This window comes from Hemiscyllium ocellatum, chromosome 13 (genome assembly GCF_020745735.1).
Source record: "Hemiscyllium ocellatum isolate sHemOce1 chromosome 13, sHemOce1.pat.X.cur, whole genome shotgun sequence".
Lineage (NCBI taxonomy): Eukaryota > Metazoa > Chordata > Chondrichthyes > Orectolobiformes > Hemiscylliidae > Hemiscyllium > Hemiscyllium ocellatum.
In genome coordinates this window covers 33,552,443-33,569,551 of record NC_083413.1, presented here as the reverse complement: position 1 = coordinate 33,569,551, position 17,109 = coordinate 33,552,443, and the positions used below count along the sequence as shown (strand labels likewise).

The 17,109-nt window shown below is 41.5% G+C and overlaps 1 protein-coding gene across 1 annotated transcript in view; it reads left to right on the top strand.

The window, feature by feature from the left end:
- ccdc39 (coiled-coil domain containing 39) overlaps positions 1-16,505 on the top strand; it is a 138,090-nt gene extending 121,585 nt beyond the window's left edge. Inside the window, exon 20 of the mRNA XM_060834446.1 lies at positions 16,337-16,505. Coding sequence (XP_060690429.1) covers positions 16,337-16,505 — 169 coding nt within the window. The remainder of the gene's footprint in view (positions 1-16,336) is intronic.
- The last annotated feature ends 604 nt before the right edge of the window (positions 16,506-17,109 follow it).

Sequence of the window (17,109 nt, the reverse complement as noted above, 5' to 3'; positions counted from 1 at the left end):
GATTTTTTTTCAGGACATTCAAAATTGTTTTTTTTTAAAACTGAATAGAAAGCCAGATCCAAAATCACTCTGCACCAATCCAGCACCAATCAGAATCCACTTTCTCCCTCCGTTTCCTTTTTTAATTAACAATCTCAGAGTTTGGCTGGATAACACTGGCCCTCACTTGATTGAGCAATCCAACATCCAACCAGCTGCAACACATGCAGTACTAAATCATCCACAGTGTTCCTTAGATTAGTAACTAAATTAGACTATTTTCCCAGCCAATCACCAATCACCAACAGTGAACAACTGCTTTTGTTTTCTTCTCATTTTTAAAAACGTGCAGCTGTCGTAAAGGTCAATTCTTAGATCCGCCAAAATAAATTCAGACAAACGCAAGAAATATTGACGAACTCTCAATTTAGTCTGTACAACTCTCTGGGGAACAGAATTCCAGATATGCTCTATCCTCTGGAAGAAGAAATTCCTTTCCATCAATAGCGTACCCGTGTTATGTATTTATGTCCCAAAAATTGCAATTCCCTTTTAGGGGAAAAAGCTTCTCAATATTAACCCCAAAGAGAGTTCAGGGTATGGTAGGCAATGGCCTAGACTATGAATCTGGGAACACAGGCTCAAATCGCTCCATGGCAGATTGTGGAATTTGAATTCAATAATAACCTAATGATGACAATAAAACCATCTGGTTCACTAACGTCCTTTAAAAAAGGGATTCTGCTGTCCTTACCTGGTTTGAGGTACATGCGACTCCACACAAATAGCAATGTAACCTAAGAACATAAGAAATAGGAGCAGGAGTAAGCCATCTAGCCTGTTCAGCCATTCATAAGACCATAAAACATAGGAGAAATTAGGCCATTCAGCCCATCGCATTGGCTATGCCATTCAATCAAAGCTGATAAGTTTCTCAATCCCATTCTCCCAGTAACCATTAATTCAATAAGATCAGGGCTGATCCTTCCGTGGACTCAGCTCCACTTGTCCACCCACTCACCCTTAACTCATTTATTGTTCAAAAATCTACAATCCCTGCCTTTAAAACATTCAATGAGGAATGTTCGACTACTTCATTGGGCAGGGAATTCCACAGATTCACACCCAGGTAAAGAAGTTGTTCTTCAACTCAGTCCTAAATCTGCTCCCCCTTATTTTGAGACTCTCCCCTCCAGTTCTAGTTTCCTCTCAGTGGAAACAGCCTGAAGAAGGGCTTATGCCCGAAACGTCGAATCTCCTGTTCCTTGGATGCTACCTGACCTGCTGCGCTTTTCCAGCAACACATTTTCAGTGGAAACAGCCTTCCAACTTCTGTCTTATCAAATTATGAAGGGAATTGATAGGTTTCTTTAAGATCCCCCTATGTTCTTTGAAATTCCACTAAGTATAATCCCAGTCTACTCAACTGCCAACTTTCTCAACTCCAGAATCAACCTACTGAACCTCCTCTGCAGCCCCTCCAGTGCCAGTACATCAGTTCTCAAGTCAGGAGACCAAAATTGTAGACAGTACTCCAGGTGTGGCCTTACCAGCACCCTATAGAGCTGCAACATAACCTCCCTATTTTTAAACTCCATCCTTCTAGCAATGAAGGATAATGTGCCTGCTTCCCAACTGCCCTAGGGCAATTAGGGATGGACAATAAAGGCTGGCCTAGCCAGTGATACTGTCATCCCATGAACGAATAAAAAGATCTCAATCATTTATGCTACAATAAACCTCCTTATTCTTATAAACTCTAATGAATGAAGTCCAAACCTGTTTAACAATTCTTGAATGTCACCCATTCATCCAAGTAAACCATTTTTGGACTGTCTTCAATGCTGGCATATACATTAAGTGCATGGGAGTCAGTTAATTCAGTTGGCTGGGCAGCTGATTCAACAACAGCATGTGTTCAATTCCATACCAATTGATATTGCCATAAAGGTTCCATCTTCTTAACCTTGCACAAGGCATGTCAACCCTTGAGTTAAACCACCAGTCACCTCTCTCTCATGAGACAGCAGGCCTATGTCCTCTGGGACTATGGTGACTTTATACACTTTCTTAAATATGGAAACCAAAACAGTGTGAGGATGTCTAGTCAAGATAACTGTAGGACCAGTTGACTTTTTACAGATGCAACAACTCTTTCCACAGTCCTTGGTTTAAAGCAGTACTCTTTTTTTTCATTTTAGTCCACAATCCAAAAAGAAGAAAAATTTTTTTAAATGGTCTTTACGCCTGTCACAGTTTGTTTATCATTTTCGTTTCTTTTTTTCTTGACTCTACTCTTTGGTTTCTCATATCTTTCCAAATTTGATCACTTGCCCTCAGTATTTATTTTAAACCCTCTATACTTTCCTAGTTATGCCATTTGCTGGAATGCTGATCAGGTGTAGATAGTCCCCTCTGTATAGCCCCATCCTCTCATTTCTCCAACACTGGTGCCACTTCTCCCACACTAGTCTTTGAGATACACTATAATTTATTTAACCTTATTTTTCCATGCCATTGTGCACATAGCAAAGGTAACAATACAGATATAATTACATTGATGGTACTACTATTTAATTTGGTTTCAAGTTCCACATACTGATTTGCAGAACTTTTTATTATCCTGTCTGTATTATTGGTATCATCATGACCAAAAATTGAAATATAAATACTCTGATTACAACAGCAAGCCAAAGATTATAGTGAAACCATGGAATATAGGAGGAGATATAGGTTATTCAGCCTAAGTCTGCTCCACCACTCAATGTGATCTGATAATCGACTCCACTTTCCTGCCTTTTCCCTATAACTCTGGAAGCTCTTACTGCTTAAAAATCTGTCGATCACAGCCTTTTACATATTACAGTGAAAGGAACAGGGTGGTCATTATGGGTGACTTTAACTTTCCCAACATTGACTGGAAATGCTATAAGGCAAAAGTGAGGACTGCAGATGCTGGAAACCAGAGTTTAGATTAGAGTGTTGCTGGAAAAGGACAGGTCAGGCAGCATCTGAGGAGCAGGAAGATCGACGTTTCGGGCAAAAGCCCTTCAGGCTATAACTCTGGATCAATATTTGTCCAACGTGTGCAGGAGGGTTTCCTGACACAGTATGTCAAAGGGCTAACAAGAGGGGAGGCCATACTGCATCTGGTACTTGGTAATGAACTTGGCCAGGTGTTTGATTTAGTGGTAGTTGAGCACTTTGGAGAGAGTGACCATAATTCAGTTGTGTTTAGCGATGTAAATGGAAAGGTGCATGTCACAGGGCAAGAGGTATAAATGGGGCATTATTATGCGATTAGGCAAGACTTAGGAGGCATAGGATTTGGAAGCAAAATGTAGGGGATGGGGACAATCGAAACATGGTGCTGATTTAAGGAACAGATATTGCGTGTTCTTGATAGGTATGTCCCTGTCAGGCAGGGAGGAAATGATAAGGTAAGGGAACCGTGGTTTACTAAAGAAATTGCATCTCTTGTTCAACAGAAGAGGGAGTCTTATGTGATGTTGAGACGAGATGGTTCAGATGTGGCGATAGACAGTTACAGATTAGCTTGGAAGGATTTAAAGAGACAGTTAAGAAGAGCAAGGAAGGTTCGTGAGCAGCCTTTAGCAGGTAGAATAAAGGAGAACCCTAAAACTTTCTATAGGTATGTGAGGAATATTTGATGACTAAGGTAGGAATAGGGCCAGTCAAAGACAGACATGGGAAGTTATGTATAGACCCTGTGGAGATCAGAAAGGTGCTAAATGAATATTTCTCATCTGTTTTCACTCAGGGAAAAGGAGAATATTGTAGAAAAGACTGCAATATGGGCTATTAGACTTGAAAGGATTGAGGTTAGTAAGGAGGAGGTGTCTACTTTCACACCTAGAATTGATAAGTCCCCTGGGCCGGATGGGATTTTTCTGAGGATTCGCTGGTAAGCTAGGGAGGAGATGGTGGAGCCTTTGGCCTTGATCTTTGAGTCATGATTGTCTACAGGTTTAGTACTAGAGGACTGGAGGATTGCAAATGTTGTGCCCTTGTTCAAGGTGGGCAGTAGAGATGACCCAGGTAATTATAGATCAGTGAGCCTTACGTCTGTTGTAAGAAAAGTTTTGGAAAGGATTATGATCGGATTTATAATCATCGAGCAAGCAGCAATTTGATTGGAGATAGTCAACATGATTTCGTCAAGGGCAGTTCGTGTCTCATAAACCTCATTGAATTTTTTGAGAAGGTGACCAAGCATGTGGGTGAGGGAACGGCAGTTGATGTGGTGTACATGGACTTTAGTAAAGCCTTTGATAAGGTTCCACATGGTAAGCTTTTGGAGAAAATGCGGAGGCATGAGATTGAGGCTGATTTAACAGTTTGGGTTAGAAACTGGCTTTCTGTAAGAAGGCAGCAAGCGATGGTTGATGGAAAATATTCAACCTGGAGTCAATTACGGTGTGATAGCGGTGTGCCACAAGGATCTGTTTTGGGACCAAATGCTGTTTGTCCTTTATATAAATGACTTAGACACAGGCATGGGTGGATGGGTTAGTAAGTTTGCAGATTACACTAAAGTCGGTGGAGTAGGGACAATATGGAAGAATGTTACAGGGGGACTTGGATAAACTGCAGGATTGGGCTGAGAGGTGGCAAATGGAGTTCAGTGCAGATAAATGTGAGGTGATTCACTTTGGGAAGAATAACAGGAACGCAGAATACTGAGTCAATGGGAAAGATTCTTGGGTGTGTGGATGTGCAGAGGGATCTTGGTGTCCACGTACAAAGATCCCTGAAAGTTGCCACCCAGGTTGATAGTGCTGTTAAGACCACATAAGGTGTGTTAGGTTTTATCGGTAGAGGAATTGAGTTCCGGAGCAGTGATGTCATGCTGCAACTGTACAAAACAGTTGTGTGGCCTCACTTGGAATACTGTGTACAGTTCTGGTTGCTCATTATGGGACGGATGTGGAAGCAATGGAAAAGGTGCAGAGAAGATTTACCAGGATGTTGCCTGGTCTGGAGCGAAGGTCTTATGAGCAAAGGCTGAGGGGCCTGGGTCTGTTCTCATTGGAGAGAACGCAGCTAAGAGGGGATTTAATAGAGATGAACAAGGTGATCAGAGGATTAGATAGGGTTGACAGTGAGAGTCTTTTTCCGAGGATGATGACATCAACTTGTACAAGGGGGCATAGCTGCAAAGTGAAGGGTGATAGATATAAGACAGGTGTCAGATGCAGGTTCTTTACTCAGAGTGGTAGGGGCATACTATGCCCTGCCTGCCAATGTAATTAGCTCTGCCACATTAGGGGCATTTACATAGACCTTGGATGGGTGATGATGTGATAGTGTCGGGGGATGGGCTTAGATTAATTCACAGATCAGCACAACATCTAGGGTTCCTGGGCCTGTTCTGCGCTGTATTGTTCTATGTTCAATATGTCTCACCTCCTGTCTCATTATGCCTGTCCACCATCTAAAAGTTCCAAGTCAGCAAAATTATGGAATACTCTCTACTTGTCTACATAAGTGTAGCTCCATTCTGAGGATTGCCACATTAATGTGATAGAGAGGCTCAAGTGTTTCATTGTATTGCTCTCAGGATCAATCAGGAGTTTTCAACTCCATGACAATAAGGTCGGAGGGGAGGAATCAGACAAAATGCAAAGCAAAAATTAGTCCTCAAAGGTGCTCCAAGCAAAAGGTATTTGTGTGAAATCAACAGCTGCAACGGCAGTTGAAGTCTGCAGCTGTAGGGAGATCCCTCGTTGTCAAGGTTTCCTTGCCACTGGAAGTCAATCTTTCTTTTGACAAGAACTGTGCATCTGCAGATATGCAATAGCATTTCCACATGAAAAGATATTCCACACTGGGTTTCTATATGGAGAAAATCAAACTCAATTTCAAAACCTGGAGTGGATAATGAGAAAAACATTCATCCAAAATGAAGAACCACCCTGTTGCCTATGAACCCAGACATTTCAGCATTGATATTAAGACCATAAGACATAGGAGTGGAAGTAAGGCCATTCGGCCCATCGAGTCCAGTCCGCCATTCAATCATGGCTGATGGGCATTTCAAATCCACTTACCCGCATTCTCCCCGTAGCCCTTATTGCTGCCCTGCAGGAAATTCGGAGCTGGCAAAGGGTAGCTGAGGGATGAAGGTGGTAGTTATACCTTCTGCAGACAAAAACTCTAACATTAACCCCAGGGCCCATGGAATTGGATTCACTATCAAGAACAAACTTGTCAACTAATGTTTGGAGCTCCCTGTTGACATCAGCAATTGCCTCATAATACCTCACAACATCTATAATTTGCCAAAAACTAGCAGGCAACAATCGTGAGAATCTATGCTCCAACCTTTCACGCCTTGGATTAGTCTGAGGAAGGCTTCTACTCCACTTTGGATACCATACTCACCAACATCATGATGATAAAATCACCCTCCTTTGGGACTTCAATGCTAGGGTTGACAAAGATGTCCAACCCTAGAAAGGAACCAGCAGAAAATGAAGAATCAAGAACACAACTCCCATAGATTCTCCTGCTCACCAAATGTGCAGAACACCACATGGTGTTCAACACACTGTTCTCTCAAAAAGATAAGTTGAAGGCTTCCTTGAGGCATCCACAATCAAAGCACATGATCAGCTCAGTCATTGTTCAATCCCGAGACCAAAGGGATATCTTCTTTATCAAACCAATGAACAATGCAGCCCACTGCTGTACAAACTACTGGTTCATTCACTCCTCAATGTCCGTCAAATGCCATGAGAAGCAGCTGAAGATGCACAAATACTTCAGAAAAAAGCTCAATGATGATTGACTTCAAGAAAGCTGAAGAGAGCCATCGTCTCACTCTGTGAATAAGCCATTGGCTACAAGACCAGGAAACACAAGAATGGCTAATCGAGACTGACCAATTATCGAAGAACTCATCAATAGCCGAGTTAGAAACAAGAACAAGGGAAATAGAGAACCAGTGGAGAACTGAAAAAGCCAAAGAACTGCATGACACCCTTGGTCTCACTGCCACCAAGGCAATATAAACTTAACCCAACATCCTTGGCTTCAAACTAGTGCACAATAAAGATGGAACCCTTTGGAGAGAAAGAAAACATGAGCCTCCACTAAAGAAAACTTCAAAGAACTCCTAAACCAGTTGTCAATGAGGACATCTTTGAGGAAATCCCCCAACTTCCCATCAAATCCTATTTATTGTTGCAGAAGTTAAAGCTGCCGAGACACATGAAGAACAGGAAAGCAATACAACCTAACAGCTTTCTCTTAATAATCAATACCAATGGAACAAGGAATCTACTTTGGCAGTGATTTAAAGAGAGCCATTTATGGCACAGGAGATCTATCCAGTCCATACAGCTCACCACAGCGCAATGCAGTCCAACTCCCCCAGGGAATCCCCAAAGCTCTGCAACTTTGTGTCACCAGTTGCTCATCCAACAATCTTCAAATCATTGTTTTTGCATCCAACACATTAGGGACAGCAACTTCCAGGTTGTTGCCACTTGCTAAAAAAGGTTCCTCCGAATGTCCTCCTGCACATCTTGTCCAAAATCTTAAGTCAGTTTACCTTTGGACCAAACTATTGGGATCATATCTAACCCTGCTATAATCTTGTACATTTTTATCGAATCTCCCTTATTATGCTTTGTTCCAAAAGAATCAAGTCTATCCAGCCTAACTTTGTAACTAAAAACTCCCTTTGTCCCTGGAATCATTCTGGTAAAATCTCCTCAATACCCTCTCAAGGACCTTGAGGTCTTTCCAAAGATGCTTTAATCAAAACGGAACATAATGTTCAATAAAGCTGTCGATTAGGCACCAACCAAGACTCAGCATATCTCATTTCCTTTTATATTCAATATTTCTATTGACGAAGCCTAAGCTTTGCTGACCACTCTCAACCTTCCTGCCTGCCACCTTCAAAGGTAGATGCTCATACACTCCCATGTTCCTCTGTGCCTGTACAATCTTTAAAACTTTGCTAAGTGTTACAACATGGAGGCACACAGTGGTTTGTATTTTAAAGAAAAAAAACTTGGCAATTTCTTAGCAATATTGTAACTTCAGCCAAACAAAATTAAACAAGGCAATCTAACTGGTCTATGTTATACGCCCAAACATCTTTATGTTTAGCCCCTTTCATATAAAAGGCAGACAAAAAAAAAAACAGTTAAGGAATAAAAGAAAATAATGAAACTGGCATAGAATGCCCAGCCAGTACTTAAGTGGCTTTCACAATGCATTGTTCCACAGGGACAGATGATAGCTTCTTGGTTGACTTTTTCATGAAGATGTCAATCAGGGTCACCTTTCCAGTTCACTCAATTGCAAAGTCAGAAATCACACAACGCCAGGTTATAGTCCAACAGGTTCATCTGAAATCACAAACTTTCGGAGCACTGTTCCTTCATCAGGAGAAGTGACTTCACTTAATGAAGGAGCAGCACTCTGAAAGCTTGTGACTTCAAATAAACCAGTTGGACTATAACCTGGTGTCACATGACTTCTGACTTTGTACACCCCAATTCAACACTGGTAGCTCCACCTCACAGATGAGAGTAGGAATACTGATAGGGAGGTTAATCACGGAACTTTCAAATACTCATGCTGTAGCATCAATAGACACATTCTGTCTCACAAATGACAAAGTCCAAAACAAACTCTGACCCTATCCTGACCGACTGACTGTCTCTTCTAGAGGTCCGAGTTACCATTTCTTTCCAGATTTACTGCAACCAACTCCCAAGTACCCATCTTGATAAGACAGAGGTGCTTCGATTATCCAAATGACACAGGTGGCGAGTATCTTTTTCAGATAATTGAATGCCGGATAACACAGTTTAGCCAAGCATCTGGAGCTTGTGAACTTGCCAGATTATCCAAAATTCAGATAATCGAAGTTCCTCTGTAGTCAACTTCTGCTATCTGTTTAAACACCATGCTCTTCCTTGGTGATGAAACATCAGTAGAAACTTTTGATCAGGAACTAATCTGCAATTAAAGGTTATAGTCCAACAGGTTCATCTGAAATCACAAACTTTCGGAGCACTGTTCCTTCATCAGGAGAAGTGACTTCACTTAATGAAGGAGCAGCACTCTGAAAGCTTGTGACTTCAAATAAACCAGTTGGACTATAACCTGGTGTCACATGACTTCTGACTTTGTACACCCCAATTCAACACTGGTAGCTCCACCTCACAGATAAGAGTAGGAATACTGATAGGGAGGGTAATCACGGAACTTTCAAAAATTCAGATAATCGAAGTTCCTCTGTAGTCAACTTCTGCTATCTGTTTAAACACCATGCTCTTCCTTGGTGATGAAACATCAGTAGAAACTTTTGATCAGGAACTAATCTGCAATTAACGTCCAGGTCTAGCCTCACAAATAAACATAAGTTTATTTGGTCTATTTTCCTTTCAACACAAGCTGCTACCTCCTACAGTCCGAAGTTCACCTTTATCTCAGTTCTCAGCTCCAAAACAAAGCTGATGAAAGAATAGAATAAAAATAAAGAAATATTAACAAGAATTATAACACATGTTGATATCAAGCAACACCTATTCATCAATTCATTTGATTGGACTTGAAGTCTTGATTTAAATGTGAAAAATAAGTCCAAAACAACCGAGGAGAGGTGCGAATTGTCACCCTCATCATCAAAATGGCATTCAATTGAATATGGCAACAAGAGGCCAAGCAATATAGATATTAATTGGCAGTCAAAACAGACTATTGAGTTGCTATTGAAGGAAAATTAAACTGTTTGTGCAGGCTAGGATATGGCTGCATGCATTCTTGACAAAACTCTCTCAACCCAACCATGTGCAGCTACTTCAATAATCAGTTGGAGTGCTCAGTGTTTCATTCTATTCAAAAACTTACCAATAAAGCTGCAGCACAATGTTGCAAATAGCAGCTACAGACATCACCTAGACATGGGCTGAATTTTCAGGTAATTTTCAAGTTATAAGAGTCAAGACATCAACAACCCCAACTAGAGAAAAATAAACAAACCACTTTCTTAACTTAGTGAAGCCAGCACCACCAATTACTCCCTTAACTTCTTGGGATAGTGTTGATACTATCACAAGACCACTTAAATCACGAGGTCTCCAGGAGCAGTGGAGCCTGTCGGGATTCGCGAGTATACGGTTTAAATTTTAGTCAGTTTTTCTTCAGTTCCTGGATGCAGTCGTAGAGGTCACGAGGTCACATATTTGGGCGGTTGCTTTATCTGAAACACTACTCAGTAGGGTCTCCCACCCATCCTCCTCCTCCTCCTCTAATCAAAAGTTCTATGCGTCGGTTGGTAAGGTGACGTGTTTTCTTTCTTGTTTCAGTTTGTTTTTCTTCCAGCAGTCTATTTGGGAATATAGAATAGCGCGAATGGAGGTTAGGGTTGGTGAATGTTCCCCCTGCAGTATGGTGTCCCTGTTGACTTCATTTGTGGTAAGTGCACCCAACTCCAGCTCCTTGAGAACAGTGTTAGGATATTGGAATTGGAGCTGGAGCTGGATGAAGTTCAGATCATTCAGGAGGTGGAGGGGGTTATTGAAAGGAGTTACAGGGAGGTAGTTACTCCACAGCCCTGTGAAGGAGGTTGATGGGTTACCGTCAGGGGTAGAAAAGGGAACCAACAGGCAGTACAGGGATCTCCTGTGATGGCTCCCCTCAACAACAGATGTACCGTCTGGATACTGTTTAGGGGATGGGGAACTTACCAGGGATAAGCCATGTGGCACAGGTCTCTGGTGCAGAGTCTGTCTCTGTTGTTCAGAGGGGAAGGGGGAAGAGGAGCAGAGCTTCAGTCTTGGGGATTCCATAGTTAGGGGGACAGCTAGGAGGTTTTGTAGGAACAAGATTCATGATTGGTGTGGTGCCTCCCAGGTGCCATGGTTAGTGATATCACTGATCGTGTTTTTGGGATCCTTGAGGGGGAGGGGCAGCAGCCCCAAGTTGTGGTCCATAAAGTCACCAACGACATAGGTAGGAAGAAAGGTGGTGATCTAAGGCCGAAATTCAGGGAGCTAGGTGGAAGGTTAGAGCTAGAACGAAGAGAGTTTTTATCTCTGGTTTGTTGCCCGTGCCACGTGCTAGTGAAATGAGGAACAGGGACAGAGCGGAACTGAACAAGTGGCTGCAGGGAGTGTTTTGGATTCGTGGATAATTGGAGCTCTTTCTGGGGAAGGTGGGACCTCTACAAATAGGATGGTCTTCTAATGCTTTTCGGGGAATGGAAACCTGAATTATAGTGTAGAGTAGGTTTTTTAGATTACTTATAGTGTGGAAACAGGCCCTTCAGCCCAACAGGTCCACACCGACCAGCCAAAGCGCAACCCACCCAGACCTATTCTCCGACACCTAGCACTACGGGCAATTCACCTAACCTGCACATCTTTGGACTGTGGGAGGAAACCGGAGCAGCCGGAGGAAACCCACGCAGACACGGGGAGAATGTGCAAACTCCACACAGAGAGTCGCCTGAGGCGGGAATTGAACCCAGGTCTCTGGCGCTGTGAGACAACAGTGCTAGCCACTGTGCCACCGTGCCGCTCACGTTGAGGATAGTTTGATCAGGGATATGTTTACAAGGTCACGAGAGGACACCAGCAATCAGTATGTTGGTTTGAAATGTGTGTACTTCAATGCCAGGAGCATTCGGAATAAGGTAGGTGAACTTGCAGCATGGGTTGGTACCTGAGATTTCAATGTTTTGGCCATTTCAGAGGCATGGCTAGAGGAGGGACAGGAATGGTTCTTGCAGATTCCAGGATTTAGATGTTTCAGCAGGAACAGAGAAGATGGTAAAAGAGGCAGGTATGTGGCATGGTTAATCAAGGGTAGTATTACAGCAGCTGACATAACGTTTGAGGACTCATCCACTGAGGTATTTTGGGTTGAGGTTAGAAACAGGAAAGGGGAGGTCACCCTGTTGGGAGTTTTTTCTCGTCCTCCGAATTGTTCCAGAGATGTAGAGGAAAGGATAGCAAAGATGATTCTCGATAGGAATGAGAATAACAGGGTTGTTGTTATGGGGAACTTCCTCAGTATTGACTGGGAATACTATAGTTCAAGTAGTTTAGAAGGGTCAGTTTTTGTTTAATGTGTGCAGGAGGGTTTCTGGCATTATGTAGACAGCCAACAAGGGGCAATGCCATATTGGATTTGGTACTGGGGAATGAACCCGGCCAGGTGTTAGATCGGAGGTAGGTGAACACTTTGGCGATAGTGACCATAATGGGCAGGGAAAGGTATATACTGCAGGGAAAGTGTTATAACTGGGGGAAAGGCAATTATGATGCGATTAGACAAGATTTAAAATGCATGAGATGGGGAAGAAAACTGCATGTGATGGACACTTTGAAATGTGGACTTTATTCAAATAACAGCTACTTCGATTCCATGTTAAGTACATATTTATCAGGCATGGATGTAGTTGTCGAGAGTTTACTAAAGAGGTTGAAGCTCTTGTCAAGAGGAAGAGCAAGGCTTATGTGAGGATGAGTCGTGAAGGCTCAATTCAGGGTCTTGAGAGTTATAAGTTAGCCAGAAAAGATCTGAAGAGAGTGCTAAGAAGAGTCAGGAGGGGACATGAGAAGATACAACATGCAAAACTAATATCATTTATAAAATACTGTACAAGAACTGTAACTGGACAAACTGGCAGAAGACTAGCCACCAGCATACATGAACATCAGCTAGCCACAAAATGACATGATCACTCTCACTAGTATCCTTACATACAAATAAGGAAGGACACCACTTCAACTGGGACAACGCATCCGTCCTAGTATAAGCCAAACAGAAACAAGTACGAGAATTTCTAGAAGCATGGCATTCCAACCGGAACTCTATCAACAAACGCATTGACTTGGACCCCATTTACTACCCCCTGAGAAAAAGAACAGGAAATGACATCACCATAGGAAATGACATCACCAACCCAAGGAACCCCAAACATAAATAGAAAGCAGGAAACACGAGCAGTGCTTCATCTGGAGGCTCACGGAAGATGTTACCTAGTATGGTGACAAAACATCTGAAAAAGAACCTTCTAGCTCAGCGAGCAAACCCACATCCAGAACGGCAACCTGAGCTACACTTCTTCTCAAAATTCGCTAAGATAGGATTTATAATCATCTGGAAAGGAATAATTTGATTACAGATGGTCAACATGGTTATGTATAGGGTAGATTATGCCTCATTAACCTTATTGAGTTCTTCGAGAAGGTGACAAAACAGGTGGATGAAGATAAGGCGGTTGATGTGATATACATGGACTTTGGTAAGGCATTTGGTAAGGTTCCACATGCTAGGCTATTCCACAAAATAAGGATTTTCAGGATTGAAGGTGATTTAGCGGTTTGGATTAGAAATTGGCTGGCTGAAAGAAGACAGGTGATGGTTAATGGGAAATGTTCATCATGAAGCTCAGTTAGCAGTGATGAGACACAAGGATCTGTTTTGGGGTCACTGCTGTTTGTCATTTTTATAAATAATCTGGATGTGGGCGTAGAAGGGTAGGTTAGTAATTTTGCAGATGACATGAAGGTAGGCAGAGTTGTGGATGGTGCTGAAGGATTTTATGGGTTACAGAGGACATGGATAAGATGCAGAGCTGGGGTGAGAAGTGGAGTTTAATGAGGAAAAGTGAGAGGCAGTTCACTTCGGAAGAAGTAACAGCAATGCAGAGTACTGAGCTAATGGTAAAATTCTTAGTAGGGTAGATGATCAGAGAGATCTCTGTGCCCAGGTGCAAAGTTGTCACCCAGGTTGATAGGGTTGTTAATAAGGCATATATGGTGTGTTGGCATTTATTGGTAGGGGGATTAAGTTTCAGAGCCATGAGGTCATGTTTCAGCTGTACAAGACACTGGTAAGGCTACACCTGGAGTATTGCGTGCAGTTCTGGTCACCGCATTATAGGAAGGATATGGAAGCTTTGGAAAGGGTTCAGAGGAGATTTACGAGAATGTTGTCTGGTATAGAAGGAAAGTCTTACGAGGAAAGGCTGAGGGAACTGAGGCTGTTTTCATTGGAGAGAAGATGATTTGAGAGGCGACTTAATTGAGACATAAGATAATCAGAGGGTTACATAGGGTGGACAGTGAGAGCCTTTTTCCTCAGATGGTGATGCTGACATGAAGGGACATAGCTTTCAATTGAGGGGTGATAGATTTAGGACAGATATTAGGGGTAGTTTCTTTACTCAGTAGTAGGGGGTGGAACGGCCTGCCTGCAATAGTAATAGACTCGCCGATGTTAACAGCCTTTAAACAGGCTTTGGACATACATATGGATAATAATAGAAGGGTGTAGGTTCGATGGGCATCAGATTAATTTCACAGGTCGGCGCAACATCGAGGGGCGAAGGGCCTGTACTGCGCTTTAACATTCTATGCTCTACATACATGAGGATGCGTCTGGTCGGGTTTGAGATTTTCTTCCAGTGGTCTTCATGGGATTAAACAAGCTGATTCTTGGGCACACATGACAGGACATCCCATTAGGTCACAAGCTCCAGAGTGCAAGATTTGTTTTCTTTTATCCAGTGTCAGATTGCCTCGTTACACTGCTGAGACTGGAAGCATAATGTAGCTTGATGGACAACTTGTAACCATCCTCAGCAACTGATAACAGGTTTCTCAGCCATTAATGTCAATATTGCAGTATTTCAGGGAGAGCTTCAGAGTAGCATTCTTCGTCACCCCCTAGAACACTGACCATTAGGAATTCGAGCACATCAGTCCTCCATTTTCAGTGTCTTAGGCAATGTTCAGTCAGTCAGTCATTATTATAGGACTTTCTCTGAACGGTCTGGATCTGACTTCCAAAGAATGCTAGCATTTATATGCTGATCTTCCCATTCAATCCAGAGGATACAACAGAGGCTCTGTCTGAACTTGAATGTTGCCAAAATCTGATCAGCCAAATATTCCACCTCCCACATCCTGAAGGACGAACTCTGGAATATTCTGAGCACTCCCTGTACCTTGGTAGTCAGCTGCAGAACCAAATTTTTAAAGCCAGAGATCATCTGACTTCTAGAAGATTTGTCTGAAAAAATTAAAGATTTTATCAAAATAATTCACTAAAAATTACAAAAGTATTCAAGTTTTCTGTAAAGTGCAGGAATACTTTCTACTGTGTACTGAACTGTTATCAACAGGAAAAATGACCTTTGCATTGCAGGCATGAAGAATTGAACTGGTTAGTATTCCACATAACACTTAGTACTAGTTTGGTATTTATATGTCATAGCTGAATAAAGCAAAAATGTTGTCTGTGAAAAAAGTAAAGGGAAAATTGAGAGAACTCCACAATCTCTCCTTCCAGCAGGCTTTTGGTTAATTACAGCTTGGACAACTCGTTCCTCAATCACTGAAGCATCCATCCAAAGTGAAACCTCAATTTAACATCTTATGAAAAGGCTACAGTTCCAACAATGCCGCATTCTTCCAATACTGTGTCATCCAGATGATGAATTTAAGTCTTGAAGCCGTAATCTTTGATTCAGAAGTCACAACAATCCTAAACTTAAGTTATGCACAATATAATTTCAATAAGATTGCTTGCCATACCTTTAGACTTCCATGATTTTATATACAAGGAAGAAAGCAGTTTTTTAAAAAAAAATTCATGATTGCAGACTGTAACATGAATAAGTAAAATGACTTGGTAGCCAAAATATTAGTTATTGTAAAGAAAAGCATCCGATCCCCTTCCCAAATTGTACTTCTCCAATATGTGCCAGTATTTGTTGCCAGGATTTTCTGTTTGCTTAATTTGTGCAGATCACACAATGATATATCGGGTTAAATGCAAACAAAGCTGCCTTTATATTAACATAAACTCAGAAAAACTTCCCCTGTTTCGTTTCCTGAACCAAACATCCTCTTGAAGGGTTGCTTTGTGCAAGACTATTTATGGAAATGCTTGATGGTGTAGACTCTGAAACAGTAAAGACAAATTGATGAGCAAAACCAGTCTGAACTGAATTTGATGCAAAGGAACCTGGGTCATTTGTTACCGTCTCAATAATACTGACAAACACATCTGCCTAAAAAAATGTTCTTTCTGCAGTAACATATGCTCATTATTTTGAAATAGAATGCCCGGTACAAAGATTGATGCCATATACAATTCAAATTCTATTGAAGTGCAATAACAAAGTCTTAATTTCACTTACTGATTCAGAAGAAGATTTGGATCTGAAAGGACATAGCTATGTATTTATATTTTGAAAAACATTTGGACCATTGGAAGTGAATTATATAGTCAGCACTAGATTAAGATGAACATAGAGATAATCAGTGGATAAATGCAATTCTTTTCTGTTTTTCAGAACCCTTGGCTCTTCTCGAAGCTTACTAAGCCAAAATACTGTAGCAACAGTTAATCTGGATCTAAATCTATCTGTACCTTCACCAAAGCATAGTGCATCATCCACGAGAAGTCGATTGAGTAGTGTAAAAAGCAGATCTTCTAGCAGCCACAGCCAGAAGAGCCAATAACTGATTCCAAAGTGAGATTTTAAATTAAGTGCGATACAAAGATTATAGCGGTGCATTTTCAATATCCAATACACAGAATTTAATATTACACTTCAAAAGTCCAGAGTGTGCATTCGAACTATAATAACATGTAGTATGTTTAGAGATTTAAAATAAATGTTCAAAACTGGTTTTCAATTTTATTTAATAGTAACAATTCTTAATCCATTACAACTTGATTTAAAAGGAGGAACTGTTTAACCAGAGGCTAGTTAGCATAACATATTACATTGTAATATACTTTTGGCATTTTCCCAAAGAACGTAACAGCATAGCATTCAGAAATATATACGATCAAGCACAGTCATCACAGTTTCATGAAGGGGAAATTATGCCTGACAACTTTACTAAACTTCTTTGAGGGGGGAACTAGCAGGATTGGTAAAGTGCAAGCAATGGATTGAAGATATTTGGATTTTCAGATGGTGTTTGATAAGCTACAACACATTACATAAGAGTCCATTGCGTTGGAAGTAATAAATTAGAAGATTGGCTAACTAAGAGAAGACAAGGGGAGCATTTTCAGAAATGGAAACCTGCCACTAGTGGAGTGCCACAGGGATCT